Consider the following 22,221-nt stretch of genomic DNA (forward strand, 5'->3'; position numbering starts at 1 on the left):
TTTCAACTTCTGTATACACTACAGCGTGCTTACCACCGAAAGTTTAGTTTCCATCGTCACCATAGAGTTGACCCCCTTTTAGCTATTTCGCCCCCTCCCCTTCCCCTCTGGTAACCACTATTCCATTTTCTTCATCTAAGTTTTAGTTTTTGCTTGTTTAATATTTCACATATGAGTGAAATCATACTGTATTTGTCTTTCTCTGTCTGACTTATTTCACTTTCTACCATACCTTTATTAAATCTGCTTTTTCATTTGCCTATGTTTATTTTGTTCTTTCTCCATCTCCCATTCTTAGATTGTTTATTAATTTTCATTCTTTCTTGTTTAATAAGAAAAGCATTTCAGGCTATGAATTTTCTTCTGATATACCTTTGGTGTCATCCGTCACTTCCATTTGCAGTATCTTTGCCATTAGCCTCTAACATCTGTTGTTTATTTTTTCTTTTTGAAACTTTTAAAAAATTTCCTTATCATTGTATTTTTTGGTAACCATGTGCTATTAACTTCTAATTTTATTGCAGTGTAGTCAAAGGTATGCTCCATATTGTTTTTGCTTTGGGATATTTATAAAGAGTTTCTCTAGGTAAAACTTCTATAAATCATCCGTAGGTAATAGAAAAGGAGATACAGCCTTTGTTTGAAAAATAAAAATTTTTTTATATACATCCATTAAATTGATCCTCTATATTCATGGGAGTTTGGGTCTATCTGATCTGTTAGAGAGAGTTATGTGAAAATTTCCCTCTACTGTTTTGTGTCTGTTCCTTCCTTTTGGTTTTTCCAAGAGTGTTTGCTTTAAATATTTATATCTTGAGATACAATGCATTTTGCACATAAAGACTCTTGGAAGTTTTATTGACTTAAGAGAATTGTGCCCTGTGTCAACATAAAATGATCTTCTTTGCCTTGCTTCTTCTCATGAATTCCATTTTGATATTACAACTCCTGTTTATAAATTTGCTTTTTCCAAATAAAACTGTGCCAATTCTTTTACAACTAAATTTGTCAGTATGTGGGTGTTACTTTTGGTCATAGGTTTTATCTTTCTGTGATATTTTATTTGGGAAATTTAAACTCCTTTGAATCCTCTGGGGGTTTTTTTGCGGTACGCGGGCCTCCCACCGTTGTGGCCTCTCCCGTTGCGGAGCACAGGCTCCGGACGCGCAGGCTCAGCGGCCATGGCTCACGGGCCCAGCAGCTCCGCGGCATGTGGGATCTTCCCGGACCGGGGCACGAACCCGTGTCCCCTGCATCGGCAGGCGGACTCTCAACCACTGCGCCACCAGGGAAGCCCTCTTCTTTTTAAAAGCGCCCCCATCTCCATTTTGAATTCTTTAAAGCAAGTCTCATTCTAGTTTACTTGCTTTTGATGAATGAATGCAAGACAGCACTGACTCATTTCTCCAAACAGCTGCCTTCAGCTTGCCCTGCTTTCCGTCAGAAGTCACATAGCTTGTTTCTGTGAAATGAATGCTTCTAAGGCCATGGAAGGAGCTTCTGGTGATTGCTTAATTTGTTTTTTAAGGAGATGAGAAGAACATTCTGGCTGCTGTATGGAGGGGGCCAATAAATGATGTGGGGAGACTAGGAAGCTGTGACAGGAATACAGACGAGAGAGGATGATGGCTTGACCTAGGGGGTGGCATCGAGCACCAACTCTGGGCCACACACTGAATTCTCTACCGCTATTATGTAGCACTAAGTGTCACACTAGGCATTTCACCCAATTTTCTCATGTAATATGAGAAATTATATATTTTCATTATAAAGTTACATAACAAGGTGTTATCCTAGACAAAACAAAATACCACTCCCCCACAATTTAGCTCCCAAATAAATTGAGTATTTAACTAAATTCTAAAATGTATGCCCAAAGAAACAAGCCTTCAAACACAGCTGACTGTTTTACTAGCAATTTTTACACAAACATCTTTTCAGAGCCAGCAGGGGCTATAAATTCTCGTGGATGTTAATGTCACTCCATTCATAGGACTCACAGGGCAAACTGATTAGCTAACCTCCTCTTCCCGCCTCCCCTACTCTAACCTCCCCTGAATGAAAAAAATAACAGAGCAAGTAGCTGCCCTATGATGAAAGCGGGTGATGTGGGAAACCAGGGTACGTGGAAGGAAGAAATACACTGATGTGGCCCACATCTTTACCCAAGCGTTGGGAGGGATGAGAGCTTTGATCTTCTCTCCTAAGGAAAGAGAGATCTGGCTGTTTCATCATCATTTGGGGACTTCCCTGAGGTCATTCCCTAGTCATGACAGAAAAGTAAAGCTGCTAGAATCTTTAGACCAGAGTCCCTGAGGCACACAGGTTTTGTGGCCCTGGACACACTCATAGATAGGAACAACAAAGGAAAAAAATTATACCGATTTAGGAGGAAGCACACCTGCTGTCCACTGGGTTTTTCCCCCCTGCAGCACACTGTGACTTTCAGTGACAAAAGAGGAGAAACAATATTACTCTGTAAATAAGTTATCCTTACTTGGAAGCTTGCCACAGCCTGTTACCAAACATCCTCCATCTGAGAAGGAGTGAACGAACGTTGAATCTCAGGGATGGTCCTCAACTGGATCCACATGTAAGGAGCCCTGTTTGAATAAAGAAGGTGGAGGTGAGGAGAGTGATCCGACCACAATCCGGAATCAGATTTGCAAAGGTTCCCTGTACTGTTGTTCATCTGCCCCGTTGATGCCCTTTCTTCCTGTCTCCGCTCTTTTCTGTCTGCTAACCCAGTGCCTTGCCTGGGATAAGCACGATGATGAGGCTACTGGTTTGCATTTCAGTAGAGGAATTTGTTAATTGGTCTAGAGGCTCACTGCTGCATTGTAACTTTCTCAAACTGGCCACTTATTTAAGAAATAAAAAGCTGGTGAAATTGCAAAAAAAAAATTACTCTTCTGAGCCTGTTTTCTATAAACTGGGAGTAATAAATACTCATTGATATGCTGTGGACTAAGTGGGAAAAGGTACTGAGAAATAACCAAATGGAAAGCAGCTTTGTAGAGAAGCTGAGAGGCCTTTCATTAGGCTTTGGAGGCAGACTGGTGTTTGAATTCCTGCTCTGACACCAGCTGCCATCCTGGGCAGGTTACTTAACTTCTTCCAGTCTCAATTTTCTCAGCTGTAAACTGGAAATAATATCAACTTCATGGATTATTGTAAAGACTCAGTGCACTAATGTACATGAAGTTAGTGACTAGGAGTAAATGCTTTAAAACAGTGGTAATAGGCATCTCATAAAATCATAGTTGCTCAATAAATACTCATTTTATTACCAGAAAATTCTACCCAAAAACTAGATGGGGAATATGAACACATGCCTCTAATTTTCTCCAAAGGGTACTTTGATATTTTTCTTTCATTTGTCCAACTCAGTATCCTGGCTCTCACCTCTCACCTCTCTCCTTCCAGTTGCTTTGGGTCCTGTGCTACTAAGAAGCATTTATTTCCTTCCACTAATTGAAGCCAACATCCCAGGGCTGGATGGATTAAGGAGATGTCAGAGAGGGGGGAAAGAAAAGCTTCCCTTGAGCATCAGGCTCTCTCTTCCAGTTAATTTTCACTCTCCAGCTCCCCAGACCCAGTACCCCTTGGTAACTGTCCCCCACCACACACACACATTTCTCCACCAAGACACCTGGTGTTGAGGCCAGGCGGGTATTTCTGTCCAGAGCAAATGTTGACCGTCGCAGCAAAAACCAGGGCATGTAACTGCCTCAAGTGAGTGGGCTTTTCTTCCCTTAGTTACCAAGTAGCGGGATGCACAGCCCTGGGTGTGCCCAGCTGCTGACACTCTCAAGACCAGGCTGGCTTGGCCTCAACTTTGTAGGCCTGGAGCTGTGAGTACTTCTATTTCCAGCCGATAAACCGAAGTGCAGTGGGAAAGCAAGGGTGGTGAGGGTGGGCAGAACCAGGTACTGGAGAAAAGAAAGGGGTGGGGTGCGACTCCCCTCTTCCACTTTACATTCTCTGCTCTTTGTATAAGAGACACGATTCATCAACGGGTCCCCTAGATGAGGATTTAGATGCTCTGTGGGCAGCAGATAAGAGTGCAGCCTTCTTGCAGAAAGTAAATTCATTGAATACTCCCCATAAAGTCAATAATGTCAGGCTTATCAGCTGTCCTCATTCCCCATGCAGCCCCGGGGGACCAGGACTGGAAATAAAGGCCACAGCTCCAGGGGCTGGAGCGTGAAGGTGCAGAATTGGGCTGGGGAGGGTCCTCTGTCTCCCTGGGCTGAGTTTTAGGCAGGTGGGGGGAAATCTGCCAGGCCTGAGCTGCCCAGAGCCCTCAGCTTCCCAGACTGACAAATCCCAAACCAAACACATATACTGAGGGGATGAGGGAGGCACTCCCTGACCCCTCAAATCCAGCAGATGTTTTCAGGAGGCTCCCCTGGGGCATCTTAGGCAGATTAAGGATGTTACTTTAAATCTAACCAATAAAAAACCTTCAGAGGAAACCCTGACTTCTCACCACAATTCTCACCTCTGTTTTTCATAACACAGATACTTCTGCACTACCCAAGAGCACATCCACATCTTCTAGCTGGTGGAGATTTGGTTTCTTTGCAAATTGTCTGAAACAAGTGGGTTTGTCAGCTGAGGTTTCAGACCCGATTTTGAGATTTACGCTGTAGCTGAAGCAGACTGTTTAACAAAATATACCTGTGCTTGGCTCCCCTCCATTCACCACCCGTATGATCCCAGCAGATGGGGTCCCAAGCTTTCCTGGGGGGATAGGAGGTAGGGTGGAGAGAGTGATGTCAGTTGTTAGCAAAGCTGCGCTTCTAGTACAACTAGAATACCTCTTCTTCACCCTTTGGAGACCAGAGTCTTCAGAGATGAACAGACAATAGGGAAATGAGGACCAGGTTAAGACCCCGAATTGAACACCTCTACTGGGCCCATCTCCTCTCCTGGCTTCAGTTCCCCCAGATCCCAGAGCTAGGCCTTGTGGAGTCCCCACAGGGACAGCCCATCCTGTCCTGGCTTCTGACTGAAGCAGCAGGTGTAGAAATAGCTCCAGCCTCTTCCCCACAGCTCTCACATTGCCTGCACTGTGGGGCCCAGGCCTAACGCTGACTTCCCCAGAGCCTAGGACCTCACTACCGACTCTCCTGCCCCAATTCATCTAACTGAGCCTTGGCCCTCAAATGCCTGTTCTAATTCCTGGAGCCCCCTGGATAAGACCCTACCCTGGTCCCAGCGTGCTTTTCTGAGGCCGGCAGCACTGATCTTGAGCCCCACTTCCCAGAGGAACACCAAGTACCCCTCAGTCTCAGGCACTTCCTGCCCCTGGACTCCCTGTGTCCGTGCCTGGAACTGGCTGGGAATTCCTAGGATTGACCTCCTGAGTCACCTGAGTGGCTTACGACCACCTGGCTAAGTCTCTGTCCTCTGTCCTGCAACTGTACGGATCCCAGGGTTTTGGGGACGAGTCTGTGTGAACCTAAATTTCCCCAAATCCCTACTCCGCCCTTGAAAGAGCTTCATGAATGTTTGTTGTGTCAGTGAATGAACCTCAGCCCTTAGCACTGTGGCTGTGAGTAGTAATCTAGTCAGAATTGTTTATTGAAGGCATCATGCTCTGATTCAAATAAACCTTCTCCATTTTCTCTCACCCGTATGTTACAGCAGGATATTTACTGCCCCCACAGTCTGCTCCTTGCCCACCTTTCTATTTGTATTTTTTACTACTTATCCATACATAGACAGATGGTCTTTTTCACTGCTCTATAAAGCCCATTCTGGGACTGTACTGATTCCTTCTCTTCAAGAATGCTTTCTTCCCTTTCTTCATTTATTCAAATTTTCTGTTCATTAAGTCTTAGGATCCAGCTGAACTTCACTGTCCCTCTCCCTGTCCTCCTTCCCGGAGTTTTTTCTAGCCTCAGACCACCTTCTACAAAGTGTGGGATCTTTGGTTCCCCTACCTAAGCCTGGTCTTTGAAATTCAATTCTTTTAAGTGTTATGTTGTTTGTTTTTTGCGATACGCGGGCCTCTCACTGTTGTGGCCTCTCCCGTTGCCGAGCACGGGCTCCGGACGCGCAGGCTCAGTGGCCATGGCTCACGGGCCCAGCCGCTCCGCAACATGTGGGATCTTACCGGACCGGGGCCCGAACCCGTGTCCCTTGCATCGGCAAGCGGACTGTCAACCACTGCGCTACCAGGGAAGCCCCTGTTGTTTTTTTAACATCTTTATTGGAGTCTAATTACTTTACAATGGTGTGTTAGTTTCTGCTTTATAAAAAAATGAATCAGCTATATATATATATACACATGTCCCCCTATCTCCTCCCTTCCACCCTCCTTTCCCACCCCTCTAGGTGGTAACAAACCACCAAGCTGATCTCCCTGTGCTATGTGGCTGCTTCCCACTAGGTATCTATTTTAGGTTTGGTAGTGTATATATGTCCATGCCACTCTTTCACTTTGTCCCATCTTACCCTTCCCCCTCCCCATATCCTCAAGTCCATTCTCTACTACATCTGCGTCTTTATTCCCATCTTGCCCCTAGGTTTTTCATGACCATTTTTTTTTTTTTTTTTTAGATTCCATATATATGTGTTAGCATACGGTATTTGTTTTTCTCTTTCTGACTTACTTCACTCTGTATGAAGGACTCTAGGTCCATCCACCTCACTACAAATAACTCAATTTCGTTTCTTTTTACGGTTGAGTAATATTCCATTGTGTATATGTGCCACATCTTCTTTATCCATTCATCTGTTGATGGACACTTAGGTTGCTTCCATGTCCCGGCTATTGTAAATAGAGCTGCAATGAACATTGTGGTACACGACTCTTTCTGAATTATGGTTTTCACAGGGTATATTCCCAGTAGTGGGGCTGTTGGGTCATATGGTAGTTCTATTTCTAGTTTTTTAAGGAACCTCCATACTGTTTTCCATAGTGGCTATATCAATATACATTCCCCGCAACAGTGCAAGAGGGTTCCCTTTTCTCCACACCCTTTCCAGCATTTATTGTTTATAGATTTTTTGACGAGTGCCATTCTGACTGGTGTGAGATGATATCTCATTGTAGTTTTGATTTGCATTTCTCTAATGATTAGTGATGTTGAGCATCCTTTCACGTGTTTGTTGGCAATCTGTATATCTTCTTTGGAGAAATGTCTATTTAGGTCTTCTGCCCATTGTTGGATTGGGTTGTTTTGTTTGTTTGCTATTGAGCTGCATGAGCTGCTTGTAAATGTTGGAGATTAATCCTTTGTCAGTTGCTTCATTTGCAAATATTTTCTCCCATTCTGAGGGTTGTCTTTTCATCGGTTTATGGTTTCCTTTGCAGTGCAAAAGCTTTTAAGTTTCATTAGGTCCCAGTTGTTTATTTTTGTTTTTATTTCCATTTCTCTAGGAGGTGGGTCAAAACGGATCTTGCTGTGATTTATGTCATAGAGTGTTCTGCCTATGTTTTCCTCTAAGAGTTTCATACTGTCTGGCCTTACATTTAGGTCTTTAATCCAGTTTGACTTTATTTTTGTGTATGGTGTTAGGGAGTGTTCTAATTTCATTCTTTTACATGTAGCTGTCCAGTTTTTCCAGCACCACTTTGAAGAGGCTGTCTTTTCTCCACTGTATATTCTTGCCTCCTTTATCAAAGATAAGGTGACCATATGTGCGTGGGTTTATCTCTGAGATTTCTATCCTGTTCCACTGATCTATATTTCTGTTTTTGTGTCAGTACCATACTGTCTTGATTACTGTAGCTTTGTAGTATACTCTGAAGTCAGGGAGCCTGATTTCCCCAACTCCGTTTTTCTTTTTCAAGACTGATTTGGCTATTCGGGGTCGTTTGTGTTTCCATACAAATTGTGAAAATATTTGTTCTAGTCTGTGAAAAATGACAGTGGTAATTTGATAGGGATTGCACTGAATCTGTAGATTGCTTTGGGTAGTATAGTCATTTTCACAATGTGGATTCTTCCAATCCAAGAATATGGTATATCTCTCCATCTGTTTGTATCATCTTTAATTTCTTTGATCAGTGTCTTATAATTTTCTGCATACAGGACTTTGTCTCCTTAGGTAGGTTTACTCCTAGATATTTTATTCTTTCTGTTGCAATGGTAAATGGGAGTGTTTTCTTAATTTCACTTTCACTTTCAGATTTTTCATCATTAGTGTATAAGAATGCAAGAGATTTCTGTGCATTAATTTTGTATCCTGCTACTTTACCAAATTCATTGATTAGCTTTAGTAGTTTTCCGGTAGCATCTTTAGGATTCTGTATGTATAGTATCATGTCATCTGCAAACAGTGACAGCTTTAGCTCTTCTTTTCCGATTTGGATTCCTTTTCTTTTTCTTCTCTGACTGCTGTGGCTAAAACTTCCAAAACTATGTTGAATAATAGTGGTGAGAGTGGGAAACCTTGTCTTGTTCCTGATCTTAGTGGAAATGGTTTCAGTTTTTCACCATTGAGAACGATGTTGGCTGCGGGTTTATCATATATGGCCTTTATTATATTGAGGTAAGTTCCCCTTTGCCTACTTTCTGGAGCATTTTTATCATAAATGGGTGTTGAATTTTGTCAAAAGCTTTCTCTGCATCTATTGAGATGATTATATAGTTTTTGTCCTTCAATTTGTTAATATGGTTTATCACACTGATTGATTTGCATATACTGAAGAATCTTTGCATTCCTGGGATAAACCCCACTTGATCATAGTGTATGATCCTTTTAATGTGCTGTTGGATTCTGTTTGCTAGTATTTTGTTGAGGATTTTTGCGTCTGTGTTCATCAGTGATATTGGCCTATAGTTTTCTTTCTTTGTGACGTCTTTGTCTGGTTTTGGTATCAGGGTAATGGTGTCCTCATAGAATGAGTTGGGAGTGTTCCTCTCTCTGCTATATTTTGGAAGAGTTTGAGAAGGATAGGTGTTAGCTCTTCTCTAAATGTTTGATAGAATTCACCTGTGAAGCCATCTGGAACTGGGCTTTTGTTTGTTGGAAGATTTTTAATCATGGTTTCAATTTCTGTGCCTGTGATTGATCTGTTCATATTTTCTATTTCTTCCTGGTTCAGTCTTGGAACGTTGTGCGTTTCTAAGAATTTGTCCATTTCTTCCAGGTTGTCCATTTTATTGGCATATATTGCTTGTAGTAATCTCTCGTGATCCTTTGTATTTCTGCAGTGTCAGTTGTTACTTCTCCTTTTTCATTTCTAATTCTATTGACTTGAGTCTTCTCCCTTTTTTTCTTGATAAGTCTGGCTAATGGTTTATCAGTTTTGTCTATCTTCTCAAAGAACAAGCTTTTAGTTTTATTGATCTTTGCTATCGTTTCCCTCATTTCTTTTTCATTTATTTCTGTTCCTATCTTTATGATTTCTTTCCTTCTGCTACCTTTGGGGATTTTTTGTTCTTCTTTCTATAATTGCTTTAGGTGTAAGGTTAGCTTGTTTATTTGAGATGTTTCCTGTTTCTTAAGGTAGGATTATATTGCTATAAACTTCCCTCTTAGAAGTGCTTTTGGTGCATCCCATAGGTTTTGGGTCATCGTGTCTCCATTGTCATTTGTTTCTAGGTATTTTTTTATTTCCTCTTTGATTTCTTCAGTGACCTCTTGGTTATTAAGTAGTGTATTGTTTAGCCACCAAGTGTTTGTAGTTTATACAGATTTTTTCCTGTAATTGATATCTAGTCTCATAGCACTGTGGTCAGAAAAGATAGTTGATACATTTCAATTTTCTTAAATTTACGAAGGCTTGATTTGTGACCCAAGTTATGATCTATCCTGGAGAATGTTCTATGAGCACTTGAGAAAAATGTGTATTCTTTTGTTTTTGGATGGAATGTCCTTTAAATATCAATTAAGTCCATCTTGTTTAATGTATCATTTAAAGCTTGTGTTTCCTTATTTATTTTCATTTTGGATGATCTGTCCATTGGTGAAAGTGGGGTGTTAAAGTCCCCTACTATGATTGTGTTACTGTCGATTTCCCCTTTTATGGCTGTTAGCATTTGCCTTATGTATTGAGGTGATCCTATGTTGGGTGTATAAATATTTACAATTGTTATACCTTTTTCTTGGACTGATCCCTTGATCATTATATAGTTTCCTTCTTTTTCTCTTGTAATAGTCTTTGTTTTTTCGTTTTTTTTTTTTTTTTTTTTTTTTTTTTTTTTTTTGCGGTACGCAGGCCTCTCACTGTTGTGGCCTCTCCCATTGCAAAGCACAGGCTCTGGACGTGCAGGCCCAGTGGCCATGGCTCACAGGCCCAGCCGCTCCATGGCATGTGGGATCTTCCCAGACCGGGACACAAACCTGTGTCCCCTGCATCGGCAGGCGGACTCTCAACCACTGCGCCACCAGGGAAGTCCTAGTCTTTGTTTTAAAGTCTATTTTGTCTGATATGAGAATTGCTACTCCAGCTTTCTTTTGATTTCCATTTGCATGGAATATCTTTTTCCATCCCCTCACTTTCAGTCTGTATGTGTCCCTAGGTCTGAAGTGGGTCTCTTGTAGACAGCATATATACAGATCTTGTTTTAGTATCCATTCAGCCAGTCTATGTCTTTTGGTTGGAGCATGTAATCCATTTATGTTTAAGGTAATTATCGATATGTATATTCCTATTACCATTTTCTTAATTGTTTCGGGTTTGTTATTGTAGGTCTTTTCCTTCTTTTGTGTTTCCTGCCTAGAGAAGTTCCTTTAGCATTTGTTGTAAAGCTGGTTTGGTGGTACTGAATTGTCTTAGCTTTTGCTTGTCTGTAAACCTTTTATTTCTCCATCAAATCAGAAAGAGATCCTTGCTGGGTAGAGTAATCTTTGTTGTAGGTTTTTCTCCTTCATCACTTTAAATATGTCCTGCCACTCCCTTCTGGTTTGCAGAGTTTCTGCTGAAAGATCAGCTATTAATCTTTTGGGGATTCCCTTGTGTGTTACTTGTTGTTTTTCCCTTGCTGCTTTTAATATTTTTTCTTTGTATTTAATTTTTGATAGTTTGATTAATATGTGTCTTGGTGTCTTTCTCCTTGGATTTGTCCTGTATGGGACTGTCTGTGCTTCCTGGACCTGATTGACTATTTCCTTTCCTATCTTAGGGATGTTTTCAACTATAATCTCTTCAAATATTTTCTCAGACCCTTTCTTTTTCTCTTCTTCTTCTGGGACCCCTATAATTCGAATGTTGGTGCGTTTAATGTTGTCCCAGAGGTCTCTGAGACTGTCCTTAGTTCTTTTCATTCTTTTTTCTTTATTCTGCTCTGTGGTAGTTATTTCCACTATTTTATATTCCAGGTCACTTATCTGTTCTTCTGCCTCAGTTATTCTTCTATTGATCCCGTCTAGAGAATTTTTAATTTCATTTAGTGTGTTGTTCATCACTGTTTGTTTGCGCTTTAGTTCTTCTAGGTCCTTGTTAAACGTTTCTTGTATATTCTCCATTGTTTTTCCAAGATTTTGGATCATCTTTACTATCATTATTCTGAATTCTTTTTCAGGTAGACTGCCTATTTCCTCTTCATTTGTTAGGTCTGGTGGGTTTTTGCCTTACTCCTTCATCTGCTGTGTGTTTCTCTGTCTTCTCATTTTGCTTAACTTACTGTGTTTGGGGTCTCCTTTTTGCAGGCTGCAGGTTCGTAGTTCCCTTTGTTTTTGCTGTCTGCCCACAGTGGCTAAGGGTGGTTCAGTGGGTTGTGTAGACTTCCTGGTGGAGGGGACTAGGTCCTGTGTTCTGGTGGATGAGGCCAGATCCTGTCTTTCTGATGGGTAGGTCCACATCTGGTGGTGTGTTTTGGGGTGTCTGTGGCCTTATTATGATTTTAGGCTGCCTCTCTGCTAATGGGTGGGTTTGTGTTCCTGTCTTGCTAGTTGTTTGGCATAGGGTGTCGAGCACTGTAGCTTGCTGGTCATTGAGTGGAGCTTGGTCTTGGCGTTGAGATGGAGATCTCTGGGAGATTTCTGGCATCTGATATTATGTGCAGCTGGGAGGTCTCTTGCGGACCAGTGTCCTGAAGTTGGCTCTCCCACCTCAGAGGCACAGCCCTGACACCTGGCTTTTTGGAGGTCTGAGGTTTTCTTCCAGCATTCAGTAGGAGTTGTTCCACGTGTAGATGTATTTCTGATGTATTTGTGGGGAGAAAGGTGATCTCCACATCTTACTCTTCCGCTGTCTTGAAGCCGTATCCAAGTGTTATGTTTTAATCCTACCATCTGTCTCCCCAAAGGACAGGCCTTGTACCTGTGCCCCTGAGGCCACTCTCACTTCTCATCACCAGTCCTCAGGACAGGGCCCTCTCACCAGGAATACTCTGAAATACAGAAAGGCTCTTATCTTACAGAAATATTACTTGGGATTATTAGGAAAATACAAGTTCAGAGATTAATGCCAAAGGTTGAAATAAAAGTAAAGATAATAATATTAATAGCTATCATTTATTGAACTTCTACTCCGTACTAAGCAATATACCAGGATTCCTATAATTCTTATAATAACTCTTATGGGCAGGTATTAATTTTAGCTTCATTAGTTGAAAAAAAAATTGGAACTCAGAAGTTAAATAACCAGTCTGAGATCACAAAGCTAGGAAGTGACACCCCTGGTTCTGAGTCTAGAGCTCTACAACTCCAAAGCTCTTGCTGGTCCCATCAAATCCTCTGGCCCTGCATTGTCCAGTATGCTAGCTACTAGCTATATGATACTACTTAATTTAATTAAAATCAAAGTAAACAGTGGAGAAAAGACAGCCTCTTCAATAAGTGGTGCTGGGAAAATTGGACAGCATGTAAAAGAATGAAATTTGAACACTCCTTAACACCACATACAAAAATAAACTCAAAATGGATTAAAGGGGTTTCCCTGGTGGCGCAGTGGTTGAGAGTCTGCCTGCCGATGCAGGGATACGGGTCCGTGCCCCAGTCCAGGAAGATCTCACATGCTGCGGAGCGGCTGGGCCTGTGAGCCATGGCCACTGAGCCTGCGCGTCCGGGGCCTGTGTTCCGCAACGGGAGAGGCCACAACAGTGAGAGGCCCGCGTACCGCAAAAAAAAAAAAAAAAAGGATTAAAGACCTAAATGTAAGGCCAGACACTGTAAAACTCTTAGAGGAAAACATAGGCAGAACACCGCATGACATAAATCACAGCAAGATCCTTTTTCACCCCCCTCCTAGAGAAATAGAAATAAAAACAAATGGGACCTAATGAACCTGAAAATCTTTTACACAGCAAAAGAAACCATAAACAATACAAAAAGACAACCCTCATAATGGGAGAAAATATTTGCAAACAAAGCAACTGACAAAGGATTAATCTCCAAAATATACAAGCAGCTCACGCAGCTCAATATCAAAAAAACAAAAAACCTAATCCAAAAATGGGCAGAAGACCTAAACAGACATTTATCCAAACAAGATATACAGATTGCCAACAAACACGTGAAAGGATGCATAACATCACTAATCATTAGAGAAATGCAAATCAAAAACCCAGCAAGGTATCACCTCTCACTGGTCAGAATGGCCATTATCAAAACCTTTATAAGCAGTAAATGCTGAAGACGGTGTAGAGAAAAGGGAACCCTCCTGCACTGTTGGTGGGAATGTCAATTGATACAGCCACTATGGAGAACAGTATGGAGGTTCCTTAAAAAACTAAAAATAGAACTACCATATGACCCAGCAATCCCACTACTGGGCATATACCCTGAGAAAACCATAATTCAAAAAGAGTCATGTACCACAATGTTCATTGCAGCTCTATTTACAATAGCCAGGACATGGAAGCAACCTAAGTGTCCATCAACAGATGAATGGATAAAGAAGATGTGGCACATATATACAATGGAATATTACTCAGCCATAAAAAGGAATGAAACTGAGTTATTTGTAGTGAGGTGGATGGACCTAAAGACTGTCACACAGAGTGAAGTAAGTCAGAAAGAGAAAAACAAATACCGTATGCTAACACATACATATGGAATCTAAAAAAAAAAAAGAAAGAAATGGTCAGAAGAACCTAGGGGCAAGATGGGAATAAAGACGCAGATGTAGTAGAGAATGGACTTGAGGATATGGGGAGGGGGAAGGGTAAGATGGGACAAAGTGAGAGAGTGGCATGGACATATATACACTACCAAACATAAAACAGATCGCTAGTGGGAAGCAGCCGCATAGCACACGGAGATCAGCTCGGTGCTGTGTGACCACCTATAGGGGTGGGATACGGAGGCGGGGAGGGAGGGAGATGCAAGAGGGAAGAGATATGGGGACATATATGTATGTATAACTGATTCAGTTTGTTATAAAGCAGAAACTGACACACCATTGTAAAGCAATTATACTCTAATAAAGATGTATTAAAAAATATCAAAGTAAACATTTAGTTCCCCATTTGCACTTGCCACATTTCAAGTGCTCAAGACCACATGTGGCTCGTGGCTACTGTCTTGGACAGTGCAGGCAGAGTCATTTCTAGTATCAGAGAATGCTCTGTTTGACAGCACTGTTGTAGATATTCTCTGGTCTTCCACTAGGATATAGGGGAAACCTGGTTCCTAGCAAATTGTGACCGCATGACATGAGGAGAGGACAGCTTCTTAAAAGCTAAGCCTTTTGCTTTGTGAGCTCACCCTTCAGTTTTTCTAAGCAGGATCTGGCTGGATTAAACAGTTGCACAGTTTAGGCTCCAAAACAAACTCATACACACTCCAACTATGCGATGATCGTTCTTCTAAGACACCTGAAAGACATTTGGTGGTAATACATTTTCAGAAAATTAGTCAACCAGTCACCTTTCCTGCAGTATTCTCTAGAAAATATTCTCCAAAGTATTGAGACTAACTAGAAAAAAAAAAAAAGAATTTAAATTAAAAAAAACTGGTGATAAATATGAAATTAGTTAAAGTTAGAGACCTAAGAACAATGACACCAGCTGCTAAAGGGCTTTTGCTGATAAATATTCTTGGGGAAAAGTCAACTATAAAGGACACAAAAGAATGCAAAAATAGGGCTTCCCTGGTGGTGCAGTGGTTGAGAGTCTGCCTGCCAATGCAAGGGACACGGGTTCGAGCCCTGGTCTGGGAGGATCCCACATGCTGCGGAGCGACTGGGCCTGTGAGCCACAATTGCTGGGCCTGCGCGTCTGGAGCCTGTGCTCCGCAGAGAACAAGAGGGGCAGCGATAGTGAGAGGCCCGCGCACCGCGTTGAGGAGTGGCCCCCGCTTGCCACAACTAGAGAAAGCCCTCGCACAAAAACGAAGACCCAACACAGCCATAAATAAATAAATAAATTTATAAAAATAAATTTAAAAAAATGCGAAAATAAATTTTAAAGAGGGTTATTAAATTTACAGAGTAAATCAATAAAGAATTGGAGGAGAAAAAGAGAAAAACAAAACAAAAAGCTAAAATCTGTCTTCCGAAGACTGAGACAAGATTATTCCTTTTAATTTTATTATGAAGAGTGTTACATATTATGAACGTTTATAAAATGTTTAAGGACACTCTAGTAAAATCATAGTCAAACAATGGTGCAAAGAACACATTTAAAAAGAAACCATAAGAGAGACAACTACAGTATTTGGTGTTTTCACTATTTAAAATTTTAGCCATCCTAATAGCTGTGCAGTGATATCTCGTTGTGGTTGTAATTTGCATTTCCCTGATGGTTAACAATGTTGAACATTTTTTTTAAGTTTATTAGTTGTCAGTACTGTAGTCCTCTATCTTTACTTCTCTATCATTGACAACTTTAACTCCTTCCAGAAAATGTTTTTACACTTACCACCTTTACTTAGAAGTTTATATATAGTTTTGGTATTTGTTACAGGGGGACTAGTAAGGGAAACTTTATTAAAGAGGAACTGGGAAGATACCAATTTAGATTAGAAATAAAAGGAGTAGGGAATTCCCTGGCAGTCCAGTGGTTAGATTCTGTGCTTTCACTGCTGGGGCTCGGGTTCAATCCCTGGTTGGGGAACTAAGATCCCACAAGCTGCATGGCATGGCCCCCCCCCCAAAAAAAAAGAAAAGAAAAAGAAGAGTAGTAGTAATTTTCAGTAAAGGTGGACATTTTCACAAAATTTCTAGAAAATGACTTATTAAGGAAGAGGAATATGCTGAAATTCAGCAGACTTTGTATTTTTGTGTCCAAGGAAAAAAATAAGATCCCAAAACACAAAGTATGATGTGGCAGAGCTGACACCAGCTGAACACCTGTAAGCTCATACCAGTGACAACACAGAAAATGGTTTCTAATTATTAGCTGAGCAAGATCTGGTTTATTAATATTTACTTCAGGAAGATCACATGATGTGTTCATGGGAGAAATTATGACAAAGAAAAATTGTAACTTCTTCCCCTTCCCCATTTTATTGACATATCACATTGTATAAGTTTAAGGTGTACAACGATGATTTGATATATGTACATATTGTGAAATGATTACCACCATAAGTCAACATCCATTACCTCAGTTAGAAATTTTTGTTTTCTTGTGATGAGAACTTTTAAGATCTACTCTCTTAGCAGCTTTCAAATATACAATATAGTATTGCTAACTACAGTTATCATGCTGTACATTACATCCCCAGAACTTACTTATATCTGGAAGTTTGTATCTTTTGACCACCTTCAACTAATTACCCCAGCCCCTACCCCCTGCTTCTGGCAACCACCAATCTGTTCTCTGAGTTTGTTTGTTTATTAGAGTCTACATATGCAATCATACAGCATGTCTTTTTCTGACTTTTTTTCCTTAACATAATGACCTCAAGGTCCACCTATGTTGTCACAAATGGCAGGACTTCCTCTTTCTTGTGGCTGAATAATATTCCATTCTATATATACATCACATCTTCTCATCCATTCATCTGTTGATAGACACTTAGGTTATTTCCATATCTTGGCTATTGTAAATAAAGCTGCAGTGAACACGGGGTGCAGATATTCCTTCAGGATAGTAATGTCATTTCCTTCGAATATATACCCAGAAGTGGAATTGCTGGATCGTATCGTTCTATTTTTAATTTTTTGAGGAAACTCTGAACTGTTTTCCAGAGTGGCTGTACCAGTTTACAGTCCCACCAACAGTATACAAGGTTTTCTTTTCTCCACATCCTCACATGCCCTTGTTAGCTCTTGTCTTCTTTGACAATAGCCATTCTAACAGATGTAAGGTGATATCTATCTCACTGTGGTTTTGATCTCCATCTTCCTGATGATTAGTGATGTTGAGCAATTTTTCATGTATCTGTTAGCCATTAGAATTTCTTCTTTAGAAAAATGTTTCAGTTCCTTTGCCCACTTTAAAAATTGGATGTTTTCTTGCTATTGAGTTGTATGAGTTCCTTATATATTTTGGATATTAACCCCTTATTATACATATGATTTGTAAATATTTATTTCCAACTCATAGGTTGCCTTTCATTTTGTTGTTTTCTGCTCAGAAGCTTTTTGGTTTGATGTAGTCCCACTTGTTTATCTTTGTTTTTGTTGACTATGCTTTTGGTGTCATATCACTGACAAGACCAATGTCAAGGAAATTTTTCCCTATGTGTTCTTCTAGGAGTTCATGGTTTCAGGTCTCATATCTAGGTTTTCAATCCATGTTGAGTTAATTTTGACTGGTGTGATATAGGGATCTAGTTTCATTCTTTTGCATGTGATTATCCAAATTTTCCCAGCCCCACTTATTTAAGAGACTGTATTTTCTCTATTGAGTATTCTTGGCTCCCCTGTCAAATATTAGTTGATTGTATATGCATGGGTTTATTTCTGGGCTCTCAATTCTATTCCATTGGTCTATGTGTCTTTTTAAATGCCAGTACCATACTGTTTTGATTACTACAGCATTGTATATGGTAATAATATAGCTTGAAATCAGGAAGTGTGATGCTTCCAGCTTTTTTCTTCTTTCCCAGGATTGCTTTGGCTATTGCTTTTGACTATTTGGCTAACGATGCTGAACATCTTTTTAATGTGCTTATTTGCCATCTGTATAGCCTCTCCAGTGAAATGTCTGTTCATATTTCTTGCTCATTTTCTAATCGGATTTTTAAAAAACTGTTGAGGGTTTTCTTTAATACATTCTAGATACTAGTCTTCTTTCAGATATGTAATTTGCAAATATTTCCTACTAGTCTGTAGCTTGACTTTTCATCCTCTTCTTGTAAGCTTTTGCAAAGCAGCAGTTTTCAATTTTGATGAAGTACAATTTATCAATTTCTCCTTTTACTGATTGTGCTTTTGGTATGAAGTCTAAGAAAGAACTCTTTGTCTAGCTCTAGATCATGAAAATTTTCTATTTTTCCCCTTAGAGTTTCATTGTTTTATATTTTACATTTAAGTACATGATACATTTTGAGTTCATTTTTATATAAAGTATGAGGTTTTTCATTTTTTTTTTTTGCCTATGGCTGTCCAATTGCTCTCGTACCAATTGTTCAAAAGACTATCCTTCCTCCATTGAATTGCTTTTGCACTTTTGTCAAAAATCAGTTGAGCATATTTGTATGCCAATTTCTAGGTTCTTTTTTTCTGTTCCATTGATCTATGTGTCTATGCCTCTACCAATACCATTCTGTCTTGATTACTGCATTAGTTTGCTAGGGCTGCCTAACGTAGTATGACAGACCAGATGGCTTAAAACAACTTTCTTTTCTCACAGTTCTGGAGGCTAGAAGTCCAAGATCAAGGTGTTGGCAGAACTGGTTTCTTCTGAGGGCCTCTTTCCTTGGCTTGTAGATGGCCATCTTCTCCCTAAATCTTCACTTGATCGTCCCTCTGTGTTTGTCTGTAACTTAATCTCTTCTTATAAGGATACCAATCATATTGGATTAGGGTCCACCCATACAACCTATCTCACCTTAATTTAGAAGTACTGTACTGGTGGCAAGATTACTATTTTACTAGATTGCTTATGAATGTTAGTGGCTATTATTTCTACTGCAAGCTGCAAAAATAAACACAAAATATCTCAAGTGATTAGAAAAATTTTATTCATCGTCCCAAACTGGATTATATATTACAAATTCTGATCAAAATAATAATATTAAAGGCATTTTCAGTAGTACCACAAACTATCTGTACCTGAAGATAAAGTCAAAGTAAACTGGTAAGCATACACTGAAATTTACTCATGTTTAAAATATCACTTTGTTTAGAAAATTCACAAACACGTTTTCTGGTTATGATGAGGGATACATAAATAGCTACATATGATTTTCATTTAACAAACACATGAACTATTCCCCATGCTCTGAATGAGTCATCATAAGTCTGCATACTCTTGTAATTCTCTTAATGGTACATGAGACAGTAGTTTATTGTTTTATAGAACAAAATACAGCACTTCTAATTCTCCTCATACTGCCTTTCAACCCCACTGTGAGAGCTGTGCATAAGAACACAGCAGCTTGGGTGGCTCATGGGTTCCGACATAATCTCTGCATTGGTTGGGTTAGAGGAAGGCAAGGAAGGCATTCTAAGATATAAGTTCTGAGAATATAGAAACAGATTTCTCATAGAAAAATGTATACTTGTCTACTTTAGCACAGGTACCGTACAAAAAGCATCACTATTGAATTGGTCTGTTTGACTTATAAACTATAATTAGGATTTCAGTCTGATGTGGAGCAGCTTAAAATAGTATCACATACCCTGTTGATTCTTGCCTAGTTGAGACAGAAACACAAATGTGGGGGAAGAAGGTAGAAAAGAGTATTTTCAATTCCCGTTTATTAATACTGACATAAGCATTCATCAGCACAGATAATTAAGTGAAACTAAGTATTCCAAATTCTTTCCCTCTCCAAATCATGGCTTATATCTGATTTTGGCTGGCAGAGATTTACTAACAAGAAGGTGAGGGTTCACCTCCACGTAAAGCTAGATTACTGAAACAGAAGTCCAGGGCAGACCAGGCACCAAATCTAGGGAGGTACGGAGAGTGACCTGCTTGGGACCTGGGAACTAGGTAGCATATGGGGATAGCATAAGGAGACCCTAGAGGACAACAGCTTCACCAATAAAATGAAAATATTTGTTCTATTTAGAGAAGGAGGCAACTTGGTCATGTCTCTGAATTCATCAACCATACAATTTGTCCTTTAATGCCTTGTTATAATGAAATGATTTTTTTTTTCCCTAAGCAAATTCAGTCATGCAACCTTCTGAGTAAGGTTTGTGTCCTACCAATTTCTTTAATCCCATTTGAAGAATAATTAGAAAAAGGATTTGGAAATAAGAAATGGAACATTTCTTGAGTATTACCTAATTCTAGGCCTGATACTAAGCACTTTATATTTCATTTAATCCTAACTAAAACCCCTTAGAAGTATTCTTCATTTTGCCAATTCACTCATGTGGAAATTGAGGTTAAGAGGTCCCCACCATAAATCCCACACAATGAAGCTGGGATTCAAACTCAGGCCTAATTCAAAACTTTGTGCCCTTTTATGCTAACATGGCACTTTCCCTAAGTGACATGTTAGAGGTGACTTAGCCCGGGTCTTAGTGACAGAGCAGGAGGAAAGAGAAGTAGCTGCTGGGGCATTTCTTCAGAGAAATCCTTTTGAATGGTCAAGAAATAGAGTTTTTCCCGTGCTTTAAAGTTGTTACAAATGATGGCTATGTTTTAGAAGGTGGGAATGTGGCACTTTCTCTGATCGTGTTTTGAGGGGAAGTTTCCCCTGGGGATTTATAATACTAAGAATGAAGGAACTGTTCATTTTTCAGAAGGTGAAACTAGGGGGAGACTTAGAAACATCTGCAGCCTTAGGCTTGTGACATTGGGTGAGGGTTTATTGGAGTGTGGGAATTCATTCCAAGTGTGTTTCCCAGATGCAGCTCTGGTCCCCAGTCTACCCCTGCTTTCCTGTGTAACACCTTGCTGTCCTATGTGCCGTTTGAAGCTTTGTAGCCTGTAAGGCTAGAAACAATGGTTTAGGGTCACAAAAAAAAAAAAAAGAGAAATGAGCATAATCTATTCTCAATTTCTTGGATCCTCCATAAGAGACTATCAGTAAAGAGGAAGAGGAGGGAATCTTCAGAAATGGGCACTTACTAGATTGGTGCTAATGGTTTCCTGGGGAAGTAGAGAGGTAAGCAGAAATGGGACACATCGTGAGCCTAAGGGAATCAGGTACTCCTGGATATTAAAAATATAATGACCAAAGGCTGATGCCTCCAAATATGAACTATATCACCTTTTGGAGATAAGGTATGTTTTAGATAAAGGTATGAAGACAGTGTAAGCATTTTGGACAAAACACTCTTCCTTCGTCACCTCAGACTCTAAATTTGAGCAGAAAGATATTAAGTGGGTGATGGCAAAAACATCCTGAAAACTTCTCCGTCAAGCATGTCAAGCAGGGCTAAAGATGTTGTGCTGTGATCAGTGAAACAGGCATGTGCTGAGAGTCATGGCACTCTTAGAGCCTCAACTCTTTCTTGCTCAAATCACTCCTTTCTGTGCTTATTTATTTAGCTATACAATAAAAGGGTTAGAATGAGTGTTGCAGTGAGGGCCCCTCTGGCCCTTAAGACTCAAGAGCAAGATGATTTTCACTTGAATGTTAACTTGTCTGGGGGGAATGGTGGCACACATTCTGCCACCTAGTGGTCATATTTCAGGGTTTGCCCCACTGCCCAGCTTCTCAGGGATGCTCAATTTGGAGAACTGAGGTTTTATTCCAGGATCCAGATGTCAGCAGCTGCAGCAGAGGAGAGAAGGACAAGTGCTCCCTGCTTAGAGGACTGAGTGGTCACCTGGTTGTCAAGTGAGAGGTTGTCAGTCTTGACTCTCAGGACCTCTCTGGGGACATCCATGGGTGCTAAACAAGTTACTATAAGAGGTTTTCTCCTGGTAAGCCAGGCAAACTGTACCTGGAAGTGGACAGATTAGGAGAATTATTATTGGAATACTCAGGTGAGGAAAGCAAAGTGATCTGATAAGGTGCTGATGGTAGATCCAAGGTCTCTGGACACTCAGCAGAGTGCAACAATTAAGAAGTATAGGATGAAGTGTAGCTGAATCTGTAACAGAGCAAGCCTGGCTTTCAGAGTTTGGGGAAGGGCTTTCATTCTCCCAAGTTAGGGTAGGACCCAATGTCTGAACTCTGTGAAACCAGAAGGCAGTCAAAAAAGGTATTCTAGCAGCCAGTGGTCTACAGAGGGATGTATATGGAACCTCTGTCCATGCGGCCAAGTTAGCTTAGATATTTGAATGCTTCAAGACC

General features: G+C 40.3%; 1 protein-coding gene across 4 annotated transcripts in view; it reads right to left on the reverse strand.

The window, feature by feature from the left end:
* Positions 1–2,496: 2,496 nt before the first annotated feature.
* The window catches only part of FKTN (fukutin), an 89,499-nt gene continuing 69,774 nt past the window's right edge, over positions 2,497–22,221 (reverse strand). For 2 of the 4 annotated variants that reach the window (XM_082842136.1, XM_082842132.1), the window contains one exon: positions 2,519–2,603. Coding sequence is in view for 2 of the 4 variants with exons in the window: in XM_082842132.1 (XP_082698258.1) it covers positions 2,578–2,603 (26 nt within the window). In the remaining 2 variants the exon portion in view is untranslated. Of the gene's footprint in view, positions 2,604–14,613; positions 14,724–22,221 lie in introns of those variants that run through there. The other 2 variants (XM_082842131.1, XM_082842135.1) reach the window with 2 other exon arrangements.

Source organism: Leucopleurus acutus, assembly GCF_964270905.1.
Source record: "Leucopleurus acutus genome assembly, chromosome: 7".
Lineage (NCBI taxonomy): Eukaryota > Metazoa > Chordata > Mammalia > Artiodactyla > Delphinidae > Leucopleurus > Leucopleurus acutus.